General features: G+C 35.2%; 1 protein-coding gene across 7 annotated transcripts in view; it reads right to left on the minus strand.

Moving 5' to 3' along the window:
• Nucleotides 1–1,038: 1,038 nt before the first annotated feature.
• The window catches only part of LOC125668547 (uncharacterized), a 62,680-nt gene continuing 46,675 nt past the window's right edge, over nt 1,039–17,043 (minus strand). For all 7 annotated transcript variants that reach the window (XM_056162830.1, XM_048902793.2, XM_056162832.1 and 4 more), the window contains 9 exons: nt 16,518–16,639; nt 16,065–16,334; nt 13,704–14,087; nt 13,505–13,591; nt 12,744–12,908; nt 8,019–8,082; nt 7,750–7,910; nt 4,664–4,831; nt 1,039–1,285 (listed from right to left, as the gene is read on the minus strand). In XM_056162830.1, coding sequence (XP_056018805.1) covers nt 1,239–1,285; nt 4,664–4,831; nt 7,750–7,910; nt 8,019–8,082; nt 12,744–12,908; nt 13,505–13,591; nt 13,704–14,087; nt 16,065–16,334; nt 16,518–16,639 — 1,468 coding nt within the window. In that variant the 3' untranslated portion in view covers nt 1,039–1,238. The remainder of the gene's footprint in view (nt 1,286–4,663; nt 4,832–7,749; nt 7,911–8,018; nt 8,083–12,743; nt 12,909–13,504; nt 13,592–13,703; nt 14,088–16,064; nt 16,335–16,517; nt 16,640–17,043) is intronic.

The raw sequence follows: 17,043 nt of genomic DNA on the forward strand, positions 1-17,043 counted from the left end.
CACAGCAGGTGTGGCACGATAAAGATCCCTCCCTGCTCAAATGCCATAAGCGCAGAGCATAGGCCTAAATATTGCAGCCCTTCACTGGCAATGGTGATGTCTCCATATGAGCAAAATATTCTCCAGAGGGACGTTAAATAATATTCAATAGTTACAAGCAAGATTAAAGTTCAGGACACCCCCCCCCCCCCTCCCCGACTATAGTCGCATGGGCATAAAAAGAAAATTGAATCCACACAACTTGAGTAATTTGTATATGATTTAGTGTGGCCCTGCTACTCTTGAAAAGAATTTGATATCATTCACATATAAAACTTTAATCTATTGTGACCCCAACCCATCTCTGGGGCCCCTGAATTGAACAAACTTGAATTTGAACTGCCTAAAGATACTTGCATATCACTATGACTAATCATTGCCCAGTTGTCGTTGAGATGATTTTCACAGATATTTTTCTGTAAATTCCCATGCAACAAACTTTGAATCTACGCCAAGTCAGGAAGCTTTAATAAAAATTTCACCTTTTCTGGCCTAGTGATTCTTGAGAAGATTTTTAAATGACCCCACCCTATTTTTGTCTTTTTTTAATTGTCTCCCCTTTGAATGGTCCTTCATTTTAAATAAACTTGAATCCCCTTCACCCAAGAATGATATGTGCCAAGTTTGATTGGAATTGGCCGAGTGGTTCTGGAGATGAAAATGTGAAAAGTTTACCACGACAACATATGCTGGATAAATTTCGATCCAACCAACATGTCTAACACAATTACAATGGGTATAGAACATTGCTCTCCAGTTTCATTACAATATGATTTAAACTGTCGGAGAAACTGTGTTTAAAAACTTTGTGATGGCCATACAGAATATAAACAATAATGTAATAAAGAATTCAAGCACCATCAGCAACAGTAATTCCTCTGTTTCTTCCACATGCATTTTATATGCTTTGGCAGTGTTACAAATACAGAGATAATTCCGTATACCCTACATGCACACTGTGTATACACGTACATCTAATTATGACGCCAAAGAGATCCATTCGTGTACACTTTTATTCTTCTGACTACAAGTGACACAATTACAACAATGTAATGCAAGCTTTATGAAAAGATAAAACATCATGGGTCCACAAAATGAATTAATGAAATTTCAGAATGTTTTTGATGAGATGAATTATAAAAGTAACATGACCATTTACTATGACAATCCTTTACATGAATTATATCCACATTATTTTTTCAGTAATAGTCTCCATAATTGTTGTTCCCATAATTTCTGGAACCCCCTATAAAAAGAAAAAAAAGACATTTTATACAGATGCTTGATACATGTACTACTTTTTCGCTTTGTTCACGATGATTTCCGAATCGTGGAAAATATATCGGTGTAAATTTGATACAAAATTTTGTTTTTATATTATTACTATATAACTCATATAGCATACAGATAATAGTACGGTGAAAGTTCTGTGTTCAGTGTGTTTTGTTTTGTTCTATATCTGACAGGTAGCAGGTATGTAGGCCTCTGTGTTTATTTCTTAAATGACAAGCTATTTAAATGGGCCACGTCCCTTGCTTCAATCTATGAATAATAATACCTGAGATACTCGTATATGTAACGGTACATGGTTTATGACTGTTTTAAACTCTGAAAATAATTATCGATAAATATTTTGCATCACATCTATGTTTGCTGGAGCTTTGTCCAGCTGAAATACTGGAGTGCATGGCAAAATTTTCTGCAAATCTTATGTATGTCAATTACTCTGAAAAGTGAAGATAACGAACAGCGATTTACATTACTATACCGCCAAATTGTACATATTTACTCGAGTGTAAACAAAAGTGCAAAATCGTTTGTAAAAAATGGTACGCAGCACCGGTGTGTGATCAGCTGAGCGCGTCTTCCTAAATTGACAAGGTGAAAGGTTGATCTATCTCTCATCCAGATGAAGCCACTTGGAGCAAAATGGCTGACAAAGCTCTATGATTACATGCGAACAAAACCAGTAATCATCCGAGATGGATTCAGAGAAGCAGGAAGATAATCTATATTGAGATTTGATTAAATTGTGACAGCAATTCAGAAATTGTATAAATCATTTCATTGATTGAATTTTTGCATTAAAAATAAGAGTAATACGGCTTTTTTCCCCATATTAAATTGAAATAATCGTGAATTATATTTTCACTATGACTTTGAAATAGTGAAAATTTGATTCACGTAAATTTAATATACTGTTTTAGGTTCTAATTCGCGGAAAAAAACCATGATGTGGAAAAAACCCGATATGCGGTATTACAAGAGATGTGATGCATTTCCTTCAAGATATTATACCTCTTGAACTTTTTCGAATGCCTAGCACATTAAAAAGAAATACATTCAATTCATTCATTTTAGATGCCAAATTTTGCTACTCCCCATCTACAGAAATTTCAACAGCAAATGTGACACATTTTCTCCAATGACAAAGCATCATTCTAGTCTAAGGCAAAACAAATCGATATTATCGCAATTCACCTTTGAATTAGAACGCTTTGGCCGATATAGTATTGCGTTGCGTGATGACACAGTTGAATCTGTTTGTAATACAATTGCAAAAGAAACTCTCATTGGTCCATATGTACAAGTCCGCCCAAATTCCCTTATACGGGAGTAGTCGGCATTAGAAAACATGATGGCTAGATGGAAACAAACTTCAAAGGAAAAAAGAGAAAAAGTTGTATTCTTGTGTTGTTGTCTCATATATTTAATATCAAAAAATTCCTAACATATTTTCCTACTATACTTGTGTTCAAACATACCTTCAAATATTTATTAAAGCCCCATACGACCCCAAAACTCACAGCTTTTGATGATTTCGTTCGTTGATGTAGCCATGTTTATAGGTAGCCAGTCAATATTCGAATCCCGGTTTATTTCCATATTTGCACAATAGCGTCTAGATGTGAGCTAATACCCCCACAAATATTTTAGCCAAATATTCTAAATAATATATCATCCCAGTTCCATTAAATGATAATTATTCAAATAGCTAAACTCACGGCAATGCGGATTTTCATTAGTCTGGGCCGGTCTCTATCTCTGCCACACAAGTGTTAAGGACCACAATGGGCTTGTGTAGCATTTTCATTAATCAAGAGCTTATTTTACCTTCACAAAAACTATTTTTTAAAATTTCTATTAATTATTCGTGTTGATAATAAATGAAGAGCGAATACATAACTTACAACCAATTTTATAAATAGATACCAATAGCAACAGAGTTCGAATTGACCGGCTACCTAACATGGCTACGTCAACAAGCAAAATCATTTGAAGCAGCAAGTTTTCGGGTCGTGCGTGGCTTTAATGAATATTTGAAGGTATGTTTGGACACAAGTATAGTAGCAGAGCTGCCAACATTATGAAATGGAAAATAGTAAGGCGGGGGTCAGGGGGCCTAGGTGGCCCCCTGCTGCTGGAGAACTTTTATGAATAAATATGTAACCTGAGCAATTTTAGGCATATTTCAAATCCAAATTTAATGAATTTAGACATACTAATTGTCAAGCATTACATGATTTTACAACTGCAGAAAGTCTAACTTTATACATCTTTTATTAATTTTACATTCTAAAACTTGTGTACAAAACCTTGCTACATTAGTACAAATCATAATTTTACAGTTACTGTGTCAGTTATTCTGGCAAATTATTTTATGTTATTTTCCCCGCCGTGAAAAATGTTAAAGTTTGTCAAACAGATTGTACACTTAGCATACAAACTCCCACTTTCTGACTTTGAAATGAATAGATGTTTACTTGCATATTGTTCTTTGAATTTCTGGCTTCATTCGATTTTCTTCTTTGGGAGATTATTGTTGTTATTTCCATCAATGCATGCCTTACGTTTAATAGCAGCTGCCATACTGTTTATTTCAAAGCATTAAAATGGTCGAGGTTTTGTATATATATAGACTATGCAAACAAATGTAGTAATGACTATGGCTTGTTTATTATAAAAGTAAAAACCAATGACGGACAGCTCTAAAACTTTTGAAATGTCAACTAAGCGAAAATCGGAAGATATATAGTGAAATCGTAAGGCGTATTTTCGGCCCTAAAATCGTAAGCCTTACGCCAAAATCGTGAGGGTTGGCAGCTCTGTAGTAGGAAAATATGTTAAGAACTTTTTTATATTGAATTTATGAGACAGCAACACAAGAATACACCGATAACGCGATATCAGGCCTCAACCATGCGCAGCTTTTTGTGCCCCGTAAATCAAAGGTTTTTATAAGAGCTGGATCTGTAGCTCCGTTCCGTCACAATATTTTTTTCAGAGAGCTACAGTTCTCCAGGTAGTAATTTTCTAGTCTGTCCATCTTATCTGATCACCTGAATCAGCTTGAGAAAGTGGGCGGGCTGTAATCAGCCAATGAAAACTCTTGTTGTATTACATCAAACATGTCATTCAAACTGTGTGATCGTCTCATTCAATTGTGTCATCACACAGCGCAATACTATATCGGGTAAAATGTTCTAATTCAAAGGTGAATTGAGATAACACACCTGAAAAACTGTTAAAAAGTGGACAATTTTTGTTAAACACCTAGGTTTTTCTCCCACCCACTTGATTAGAAAACTTTACCCTTCAATAATCTTCTATCATGCACACTTACCACTGCCCTGCTTTGACATATTATACTGTTCCCATTTGGACTGGGCTGAGGTCCATGACTTCTCCCTAGGTGATTCTTGTTTGGGGTTACGTCTTTGGGGTGAGGAGTTTCTGTTGCCATAGCCCCGTCCACCATCTCTTCTGTTGCCTCCACCTCCTCTTTGACCTCCTTCAAAACATTTGTAATATGAAATACATGTACATGTACATGGAATTCTTTACTGTAAATATTCTATGCAGTTTACGAAGTCCTGGCCTGGAATTTAATTCAATGAAAATTGCTCTATATCATATACTTCACTAATAACACATTTCAAACATTTTTAAACCTCAAAACATACAATGAATATGTCATTTTGGGGATTAAATAATTGTCTTGCAAGACAATAATTTTTCCTTACATATTTCTTTACACTAAAATTGGTTACCTAACGTAGTTTTATTAGGTTTCTCTTGCTTTTGTACAAATTGAATGTTATCATTAGTCATTAAAATATATTCCTATGCCATTGTGAGATTTTGAGAAAAAAAATGGTTGCCATTACTTTCACAGCTAATGATTTAAGTAAGTTCACCCCATTTTCACCATTTCTGATAAAAGACATGGCCCTACATTTGAATAAACTTGAAAACCCTTTACCTAAGGATGTATTTTAAAGTTGGTTGAAATTAGACCAGTGTTTAAAAGATTTTTTGAAATAGATGTGGTCCTACATTTGAATAAACTTGCAAGGATGCTTTATGCTAAGTTTGGTTGAAATTGGCAATGCAATTTTTGAGAAGTTATATGTGCAAAAATATAATGCTGACTGCCAACAAACAAATTTGATAAAAATAAAGTGCTCTGCCATGACACATGATACACCGATCAAAAGTTTATTCATTATAAAGAAATGAATTTGCATAAGACTAAATCATGTCAACTTTGGTGCATCAATTGTCTTGTTAATGTATTGATCTCTTAAATTGTTCAAATAACTACAGAAATGATATTTCAAAACATATTTCATTTTATTACATGTATCTAGATAGATAATTTTTTTCACATGGTATAAATTTCTTAACAATTTTGGGTTGTGCAAAGAAATGCCCCATAAATCAAGGAGTGACAAATCATTTCCACAGTATTCTTACATCATACTCATTGAATTTTAACAGGACAGATGCAATTTGGCTCTTATCAAAATGATCTTTTCATGTCCATTTGAATTCCTTGAAACACCATTACATAGATCATTACCCCATGGGATGAATGGAATCTTTAACTAGATAGAAGTAATTTGGCTCTTGTCAAAATGACCCAGGTATCAAATAGCCTAGGTGAGACCAGGTATATATTTAAAGGCAGTGTATTGGTTTTTAATTTCTATTGGCTGGTTATTAGTATTTCAGCTAATGAGAGACCCTGGTGGGAATTTCAGGGTACTTATTTTTTGGTGACAGTAGTTAATGAGTTGTTAGACAAGTAGAAGAATATTCTGTCTTCACAAAGTTGTGGATGCTACATTTCAGGGGATGAAATTAGCAAGAAATACTCTAAAAATGAGAGTCAATCGCAAAAATTGCAAGTGAAAAAAGTGGACACTTGAAAATCCTAGCAAGTGGTGATTTGCAAACCATGATTGTCTCATTCCCCCCCCCCCCCCCCATTTTTTTTTTTTTTTTTTTTTTGGTAGTGATGCATAAATTGCTTTTCTTAAACTTGAACTCAGAATCATATACATGGTTGTTATAACAACTGCTTTCAACAACTGTTTCTATCCACCTTTTTCTTTGATATAATTTTTTAGAAATTCAGAATCAAATATAAATGCTTTAAAGGCCAGACATCGCATTATGATCACAAATATAGACATGTGCCATTGTTGTAGAAACTGGAAGATTTTGAATTTAGACCTGCAGTGTATTAGTAGAATAAGTGTCAAGGGACCCAACATTGCAACATATGACCCATGTTAGTGACTTGTTCAAACGAATGTCTGTTGACCCACTTGGCTCAGTAATCATGGGGGAAAATCATTGATTCAAATAAAACATGGAAAAAGAGCAGATTCATTCTTTTTATTTTAGCTTCTAAGGTTTTCACTTTAGTATGTGGATTTTATATTTTAATGCCGTTTTAACTCACCTGCGCCGTCGGCAAAAACTATTCACATTTCCATCTTCTCCAGAACTATTGGGTCAATTTCAACCAAACTTGTCCAAAAGCATCCTTGCATGAAGGGCTTTCAAGTTTGTTCAAATGAAGGGCCAAGCCCCCTTCAAAGGGGAGATAATTACAAAAATGCAAAATAGGGTGGGATCATTTAAAAATCTTCTCAAGAACCATCGGGCCAGAGGAGCTGAAATTTACATGAAAACTTCCTGACATAGTGCAGATTCAAGTTTGTTAAAATCATGACCCCCTGGGGGTAGGATGCGTCCACAATAGGGGATCAAAGTTTTACATACAAATATATAGGGAAAGTCATTAAAAATCCTCTTCTCAAGAATCACTGGGCCAGAAAAGTTTACATTAACATGAAAGCTTCCTGACATAGTGCAGATTCAGGTTTGTAAAAATCATGCCCCCCGGGCCAAGATGACTCAGGTGAGCAATGTGGCCCATAGGCCTATTGATTTTCCATTGGAACCTGAAGTTTTGAAAAAAAGACCATGTAATTCATAATTCTGGTAAAAGCATTCATACCAACTGTAACTATGCACCAGTTTTCCTACGAAATGTTCAGGAACAAAGGAAATAATTCTAAAGATGCACTTTTCTCTGAAGGTTTAAGCCCTCCCCCTCATTTAATTAAGACCCATGGAATTCACAAATTTCTCCCACCACCTCAAAGGATGCTACACAGAAATGTTTGGTGAAAATTGAAAGTGAAATTTTTTTGCTGAAAAATGCTCAAAAGTTTGTGACGCTGGACTAACAGGCACATATAGCAATATATCATATGAGTGACTCAGGTGACCTAGAGGGCCATAACTAAAATGCAACATTTTGAAAAATATATTCATCAATTTGGAATAGATTGGACAGCAGATTGACCAGAGTTCTTTTTTTCTACTTGTATTCCACACATGTATATGCATTACCGTAATTTGATCTTTTTGGGCCTCGATGGTCATCATAATCACTCTTGCGTTTGTTCGACTGGAACCTGTCAAAGTTGTCATCAAACCTTTGGCTGCTTCCACTGGCAATGCCGGTCATAAATGGTACATCCTCTGAAATTCTTGGTGGATCCACATCATACCTAAATCCAAAACACCAACTTATTCTTCATGTTTCAATGTGAAAAACAGTATTCTCTAATTCATGTTAATAATCACATTGTACAAGTGACAAATTGAAATCTCTTCACCTCTTGGATTCATAGTTGTCTTGTCGCCCTCCATAGCTCTGTCTACCACTACTTGGTCTTGGGTCTGGAAAAAGAAATGTCAATTTAATACTAGGATCTTGTGAATTCTCATATTGACAAAATCTTAGAACATCACAGACATCCTTCTGAATCCTGATTTAGATTCTGTATGATTTAATATACAATCTACAGCACAGATATTACTTCAGTATGATTTGGAGTTCTGTAAAATAACTGCACAGTTCTCAAAATTTCTTAAGCCCAGTATCATGCAGTAGCAACATTAACATGAAATAAATGTTTCTATCTATTTCATTTCAGAATAAGCAGTATTTTGCTGAAGAAGAAAACTTTCAACTTCCTTCCTCAATGATTGAAGAAGATGTAATCTTGAGGGGGCTACACCCCCCACTTTAGTTGGAAAAGCTTAATAAAACAAGAGGCCAATGGGCCACAACACTCACCTTGCCCATATAGAGGTAAAGTTTGGGACTCTAGGAGTATAAACCCTAATTGTGGACCTGCCCTATCAATTGCATTATAAACTGTATCCTTGAGGTTCTTGAAAGGAAGATTTTATTTTTTAAAATTCTAGTAAATACACATGTATTCCAAAGTAGAACATAAAACTCATATGTGGCCCTGTCCAAGGGACATTGTTTGCACAAAACTGAATCTACAGTGCACAAAGATGCCTTAACATCATATAGATTGTACCTGCCTTCTTCACACAAGTTTTTCAAATCCATTCTTATATATTCCAATAAATTACTAATGGCTGTTCCAGAAATTTTTTTGTGTGGGTGGTCGTATTTTTTCAGATTTTATTTGGTCCGTGGTTGGACTGTTAATAAAATATTTATTATGGGTAGTGGGTAGTTTCTATTGTTTTTTAATTTTGTGCCACGTGGATGTTGCGTTTTCAGAATATTTTTATTGTCGCTCTAGTCGTGTTGGTTACAAAACGTCGGAGGGAAAATTGAAAACGTGCTTTCGAAATGTTGCTCGGAAGTAACATAGAACTATTCGAGTTGTCGCTCTTTGCAGCGCATAACTTTCCATTACGGCACTCTTCAAATTAGAGGCGCGTTTAGTAGGGTCCGTTGGGACGTGATGGCGGCGAACTCTGTTCTGTAGATTATTACAGTTTACAGTGCATCGATTTTGGGAATATTTTGAAACCAATAGGTATTCCGTTTTCTAATAAAAATAGGCAAACCTTGGTTGATTTATGCGAGGGTACCGATGCGTTATATTTATCAGTCTGTGATGGTGATTATATAGAGGCCTCCGGGCGCGGGCTCCATTAGAAGACGAACGATTCGTGGAAAAACATATCCATACCCATTTCATGATAATAGCATCGCTTGGACTCCCAATCTTTCCAACATTCCCATCATAGATGCTTTTGATTGTTGATGTGACATCATTTCTTCGGAACTACTGTGATACAATGTCGCACAGGCATTACCGCGTCATTGACTAATATGTTGACTGTGCTACCGTTTGAGCGAGGGCAGCTTCATATATGTACATATTTTGTAATGTTCATGCTTTGATCAGGTTCAATTTAAACAATATCTATTTGCAAAATACTCATTACATGAATTTTCTCCCAGGGTTTTATATTAAAAATCATAAAAACATGTATACATGAATGTGATTTAAATATTTTTATGCTATATAGTATATATACATTTTATTTCTGCTGCCTTCACTGTGACTTGCTTCAACTTCGATGCACGACCTGTTCTGAACTGTATGTTCTCAGCCTCTACTTCCTTTTTTCTACTCTCAATCTTTTCAAAGTTACTAATTGTATGATAAAAATGCCTAAACCTTTCAAGTTTGTAAAACTATGTTTAAACAGCACTGTCTTTGAACACAAAACGCATTTCAATATGTCATGAAAATTTAAAAATAAATCGATAAATTCAACTATTTGGCATGTATATCCCCCCCCCCCCCCTTGCGAACCTATCTAATTAGAAAAATAAAATTCAAATGATAATCCCCTTGTAGCAATGGTATGTTCTAAAAGAGAAAATTAGAACAAGTTTTATAATATTGTACATAATCCTAGTTGTAACACAATGAAGAAATATTTCAGCATTCACATATAATCATTGAATAAAATTGCAACATCATTGATTTCAGCCCCTCTCCTGGAATGCTGTTGTTGTGAGGATACATTAATTAAGATCAATTTACAAAACTAGAATTAAGGATTTTTCAGTCGTTAATTTATTTAGCAAGTGGCATGGGGTTGGTTATCATGAGGGGGGGGGGGGGGGGGGGGGGGGTGGTGTCATCGTGGTTTGCATTACCAGACATGTTAAAAGGAAATGGATTGAAGCACTTGTTATTTTTAGTCACGGGAAAAAAACCAAAGATTTAAAAAAAAATGTTTTCAATCCAATCGATTTTTTGTAATTTTTTAAATACCACTAATTCAGTACCTGTGATCCCTCACATATTCTAACAGTTTTTAAGAAGTTAGTCTCCCTTTTTTTTTTTTTTTTGGTTAGAATAATAAATTGCTATTGAGAATTTAGTATTTTTATGTTCACGTAATAATAATGTCCTGGTAGTATAACTTTTAACAAGTACGTATTTAGATCCGCCACTGTCTGCCTTATTATGACGTACGTCAAAATGTAGACATGACGTCGCATATCATCTTAGCCTGCCTTTCATAAACATTGCACTCCGTTAAACATTTCGCCTAATGGTGCACTAAATTTTGGAGCTAGGAGGCCACAAGATTAGGATGATATTCTGCTTAAGTTTACAATCATATTCCAAGGTGTGACTTGGCGAGATCTCAGCCATTTTTGACAAGGGACTTCTGGGATTGGCATAAAAAAAATTTCCTTGTTAAGAGGTTGAAATTTAGCTCGGATTATTTCCCGCGCTTTAGTCATTAGAGCTCGCAGTACGAGCCTGCGCTTGCTACTAGAATGTTTGTCCCGAAAACATCGCGAGATTTGTACTGTTTTCATTTTTTGAAATATTTTTGTGGTGGGTCTGGTTAAGTTTTTTTTTTAATTAGATGGGTCATTGTAAAATGAGTTATATTAATTTGATGGGTCATGGGGCAATTTCTTATTTTTTTTTATGGGTGCTTGGTATATACAAAAGGTGCCTCCCTACCCCTACCCCCCCCCCCCTCCCATGTATTTATTTCTGGAATAGCCCTAAATCCTTTTGTGCCCCTACCCTGATGATTACAGTATGAACAAACTTGAATCTATATGTACACACTACACAAGGATTTTCCCCTTATGGCTTTTGTTTCTTCCAAGGTATTTCAACAGTCCCCAGTGTCTGATCCAACACCTTAGCAATCCAGCACACTGGAAATTCCGACCCAATATCTTATTCCCAAATTTTTTATTAAAAGATTCACACAATTAAACACTGTTCAACCTGACTAAGTTGTATATTACACAATTAATGACTACATGTAAGGTCTACAGTCTGACTACTGTCTATTACACAATTAATGACTACATATAAGGTCTACAGTCTATTACACAATTAATGACTACATATAAGGTCTACAGTCTGACTACTGTATATTACACAATTAATGACTACATATAAGGTCTACAGTCTGACTACTGTCTATTACACAATTAATGACTACATATAAGGTCTACAGTCTGACTACTGTCTATTACACAATTAATGACTACATATAAGGTCTACAGTCTATTACACAATTAATGACTACATATAAGGTCTACAGTCTGACTACTGTCTATTACACAATTAATGACTACATATAAGGTCTACAGTCTACTGTATATTACACAATGACTACATATGAGGTCTAAAGTCTGACTACTGTATATTACACAATTAATGATTACATACATGTATAAGGTCTACTCTCGGCTATATGGACCTGTTCAGGAATTGGTTGACTGGAGCCAGAGACTGATCAACCAATACCTGACCAGGTCTGTGTAGTCACGAGTACACCTCATCAAAACTCAGTAACTGCATTATCAAAAATTTTAAAACAGTTTTCTCAATATATTTTTTCTTATCTCTTTAACAAACAAGAAGCACCCACATGCCTTATTAGTCCCCCAAGTATTAGTTAAAAGTATCACTACCTCTAAGGACTATGATATCTATAACAATTTTCCTGTTGTTCTGCATATCTAAGCCAAATTCTAATACTTTAATGACAGTTTAAAACAAGATGTGTTCTTCAAACAAAAATATCCCCCAAAAGTGTCCATACTGATGACAGACTTTACATAATACTGTATGACTATTTTGGACCTGCCCTAGAATTTAGAAGGAGAAAGTAGTCCTTTACTAAATTTGTGAGGGGTTTTGGTTCCAGAGTGGGGCCAAAATTATTATAGAGATTGTTGTCTTTGTCATTTGAAAGACTTCATTAATCTTGCTGATACTATATAAAAACGTAATGCATATTTAGGAAAAGCAGAAAAGGGTGAACCAAAATGTGAATTTTGCAACCCCAGGGTTATTACTCTAAAGCGGGAAAAAAATAGTCCTTTGGTGTTAATATAACATATATTATATAGAACCTTTCTCCAGTATGGGTACTTTTGGCGACATTTGTGTTTTAAGAACAAATCTTGTTTTATACTGCTGCTGAATGAACCTATTGATTTTCGAGGTCTATGTCAAACTGACATCTATGAGGGGCGTGTAAACATGCGATACGATACACCCTATCCTTACTTCTCTGTGGGTTGGGACACTCCCTTGCCCAGTGACCCCTTTCTCCGCACTTGTTGCACATGTCCTCTGGTTTTGGTCCTCCAAGCTTGTTTGCTACATGTCCACGGTCTGAAACATGTCCACGGTCAGAAGAATGTCCACGGTCGGAAGTCATGGAAGCGGTTGCTGCAAAGTATTGAAAAAAAATATTGACAAGATGATTCATGATTCAACAAGAATATCTGTAAAATTGATGGATGCTCCCCTTACTGCATCTAACAAATGAACTACTTCATATGAGAAATCACTTGCACAATGATAAATAACTGTTGAAATATTGTTGAAACTGAAGTTTATTCATATATAAGGTATATGTTCTGAGTGATCTTGACTTTTAAAAAATGACCTTTATCTGAAAGCCATTTGCCTACAGGTATTACTTATTTCTGTGATGATCAACACCTGTTCATAAAATTGTTGAAATAAGGAACTTTTCCCTTACAAAATGTATATGTTCTGAGTGACTTTGACCTTTACAAAATGATCTTGGTCCAAAAATTCCTGTCCCAAGGAATAGTTACGATCAATTATGAACAATTTCATGAAAAGTATGAGCTCAGATGGACAGACAGACACGACAGTGACTATATGCTCCCCCCCTGTAAAATTTCAGGGAGCATAATAAAGCATGAATTTTACTTTGTTTACATATATGTTTACTGATAGACTCATAATTCTATACATCACAAAGATCACAATTTTCCCTGAAATGAATTTTTTACCTCTTTGGTTCTGGTTTGGACATTCCCTAGCCCAGTGGCCATCCTTTCCACATTTGAAGCAGGCAGACTCTCCTGGAGGAATATTGCCTGTTTTCATAAACTACAGTCAGAATTTTGTACATCCATATGCATCCAGCATAATATCAAAGTTAAAGCCATAAACTTCAAAATCTTTTGCATTTTAAATCAAGCTTAGTACCTGGAGTGTTGTTGTTGTTCCTTCGGTTACTTGAGCCTCCTCTAGAGTGAGAATCAAAGTCATCACGTCGGCCCTGCGACCTCTGTGTTCCAATAATTCCCATTCTGCTTCCTCCCATTCTATCTCCACCACGTTCAAACGAGTCCCTCCGGTTCCGAACTTCATTGATGTTATCCATCTCATTGAAGCCTCTTCCACCTCCTCCCATTCCACCACTGATGGATCCACCACCAGACATCCCAGCATTCATGTTCAGCATGTTCTGCTGATTGGCCATCTGCCTAACCAGATTCTGTTGCTGAGCCAGTTTCTGCTGGCTGGACATCACCATGTTAGTCAGAGCTGACATCTGGTTCACCAGCATCTCAGTTGATGGTCCTGTATCTACAAAATAAACAAATATACCTTAGCAGGTTTCTTGGGGGGGGGCACAGATTAAAATTTGGCAAAGGATAACTTCATTCTGACAGTTGTGAATATGGTGATGTAAATAATATTTACTATCTGAATGGTGTGACTATAAGGATAAATCATATAGCATATTGCGCTCATTAATAAAACAAGAATTGTTTTCATAAATCATAAACTGTCATATTGATGTCATTTCTGGAGTAATGATGTTTCTAAATGTATTATATGATTTCTACATATATTATGTAATAATTCCAATGTTATTTTAATATTACAATTGTTTTGATTGGAAAAGATAAATATAAATGAGAATTTACACATCAATAAATCTAAAAACGCTATGTATACATACGCGTTTGAAAATAAACAACATAGTGTGGGGGAAGTATTCAAATTATTGAAGTTGATGATGCAGGGAACGAATTGGAATTACAAGAATCAAACATTTTTTTTGAAGAATTTATCGATGTGTAAACTCTGGACATTTTACTCATAAACTTAACATAAAAGTGCTTTGCACTTTTATTCATTTTCTGAGTAAAATGTCCAGAGTTTACACATCGATAAATTCTTCAAAAAGAATGTTTAATCCTATAACAGTTTCGTGTTTCTTTACACTTATAACTTGTGCGATTTCTGGTTACGTTGTATACGTGTGTGCAGGTAGTTTATATACTATCCCTCATAATTTGTAAATCGCATCTAATGTTAAATTCCTTATTATGATTCATTGTACTTACATATCTAGAAGAGCATAATCCTATGGGTATAATTTTATCATCCAGGAATATTATATCTGTGTCAATTGGCTGTAATTGTTGTAAATGAAATTTCAAAGTCTGCATCTTTATTTCTAGATGCCGCCATCATGGTCTATACTTTATTTCTAGATACCGCCATCATGGTCTATACTTTTCGGAATATCACGCCCGATTTTTATTGCACTGTGTATTTTCGCATTGAAATCTAATGTCTATTGAAAGCTGTTGTACTGTATGAAACTCTCAAAATATTGTTTATTATAATTTATGTACGTTATTCATTGCTATTGTTGAACATATATTTTATTGCCAGCGACTGTCGGTGATACCGGAGATCTGCCGGTCATCCCTAGGAAGCGCGTGGGTCTCCAGGGATATGGGATATATATAGAGGAGAGCTAAGCAGTGCCGAGGACTCGGGGTTAAGCTTCTAAGGTTAGAGGGTGTTTGTTTTTATTCTCAGATTTTTCAGTAGGAGTTTAGTGATTTCTTTTATAGTAATTAATTTTTTTAATCACAATTCATACGAGTTAATCTCGTATCAAGAGTAAAGTTATCAAATCTTGTATCAAGAGTAAAGTTATCATAAGTATACTATTTATCATAAAACGTTTATAATGGGTTAATCTCGTTATCAAATGATTAAATAATTTTGTTACGGTTTGACTGAAAGTTATTCTTGAAGTCTTTCCATGTAAATAATTTATTATCATTGATAGTTCTTTGAAATTTAATCAATCTAAATTGATAATTGTTTTACACACACGCAAGTTTAGACACCATCTTTGTTACTACTGATCTTCCGACTTGCATATTAGTAAGTCGTACTTAAGCTCGAAAGTAAGTTGTTCATAAAAAATTCAAAATACAATATGATTCTTAAGCATAAGTTTTCAAAGCATAAAATTGATTTTTATGGTGTAATATAATTTAGAGGTAATAAACAGAAAATTTATGCCAAAAGCAGAAGGGTAGGCAAGTCTGTATCACATACAAGTCATAAATAACAATTTTAAAAGCTTTACTGCGATATGGAGTAGGGCAGTGCTTATGATATCAAATGTACTGAGAGGCCCTTTGGACTTCACAAGATTTGATCACATGCCTGCCCCACTTCATATCCCACTGAAGTTTTTAAAATGATTATTCATTCCTTACATATAAAATTTTGTACGCATCTCAAACTTACTTCTATTAGAACCAACGTTTCTGTTAGTGCCCATGTTTCTGTTAGGCCCCATGTTGTTATAGTTGCTTCTGTTGACTCCTCGCTGCATTCGGCCCCTCACGCTACCCATTTTATTAGCACCAAATTTGTACCTAGTGGAAAGACTGGTGCCCAACCGTTTGACAGGCATTGTTCGTCTATTCTTCAGGTTGGAAAACCTGCTACCGGTTGGTCTGCTATGTTTTTCTCTGGGTCTATCATGCTTTCTATCATCTTCCAACCTTTTTTGCACTATAAGAAAAGAACTTAAAAAATAAGTATCTGTAAAACATTTTTGGGATCGACAAGATTCAAACTAATGCAAGAATACAATAAATTTATAGTACTTATCTTGTATTCTCTAAAAACATTACACAAGAAATTCAAAACAGCGATATTTTACAAAGCATAATTGATTTTCATAAATTGACTGACCATGATCTGGCATGGGGTAGCAGTGGCTCAACTTAATCTTGTGGTCCCCCACCTCCACATCTTTGTTGCCCTCCACACAGCTAGCTGCCTCCTGTCCACTCTTAAACTCCAGGATAGCACACCTATACATAGGCAAACAGTAAATGGTCATCATGTCCACTAAGCCTGTACTATAATACTAGCAGCCTCCATTGTTTTCTGTCTTTATTAGGAATTTCAAATCTTAAAGTGCTTAAATAAATTTCATTACATGTATTGTCATAACCACTACTTTGTATCTGAAATTCCAAATGCCTTTGGTGATGGGGCTATTTTAATAAGTCGGTGCAGTGCCTTGTACTGCTTTGTGTGTGTCCACATATTGCTGTACATCTGTCAACCAAACTGATTTTGCACAAACACATGACATTACTGATACTCTCTCAGCAAAGCATATTGCCCATTCTGTTATCATTGAAGTCATATACAATGTAACTACATGTCTTATGTAGAACTTCTTTCAGTTAAAAAACTCTGCTCATTGAAT

This window comes from Ostrea edulis, chromosome 4 (assembly GCF_947568905.1).
Source record: "Ostrea edulis chromosome 4, xbOstEdul1.1, whole genome shotgun sequence".
In the NCBI taxonomy this organism is placed as follows: domain Eukaryota; kingdom Metazoa; phylum Mollusca; class Bivalvia; order Ostreida; family Ostreidae; genus Ostrea; species Ostrea edulis.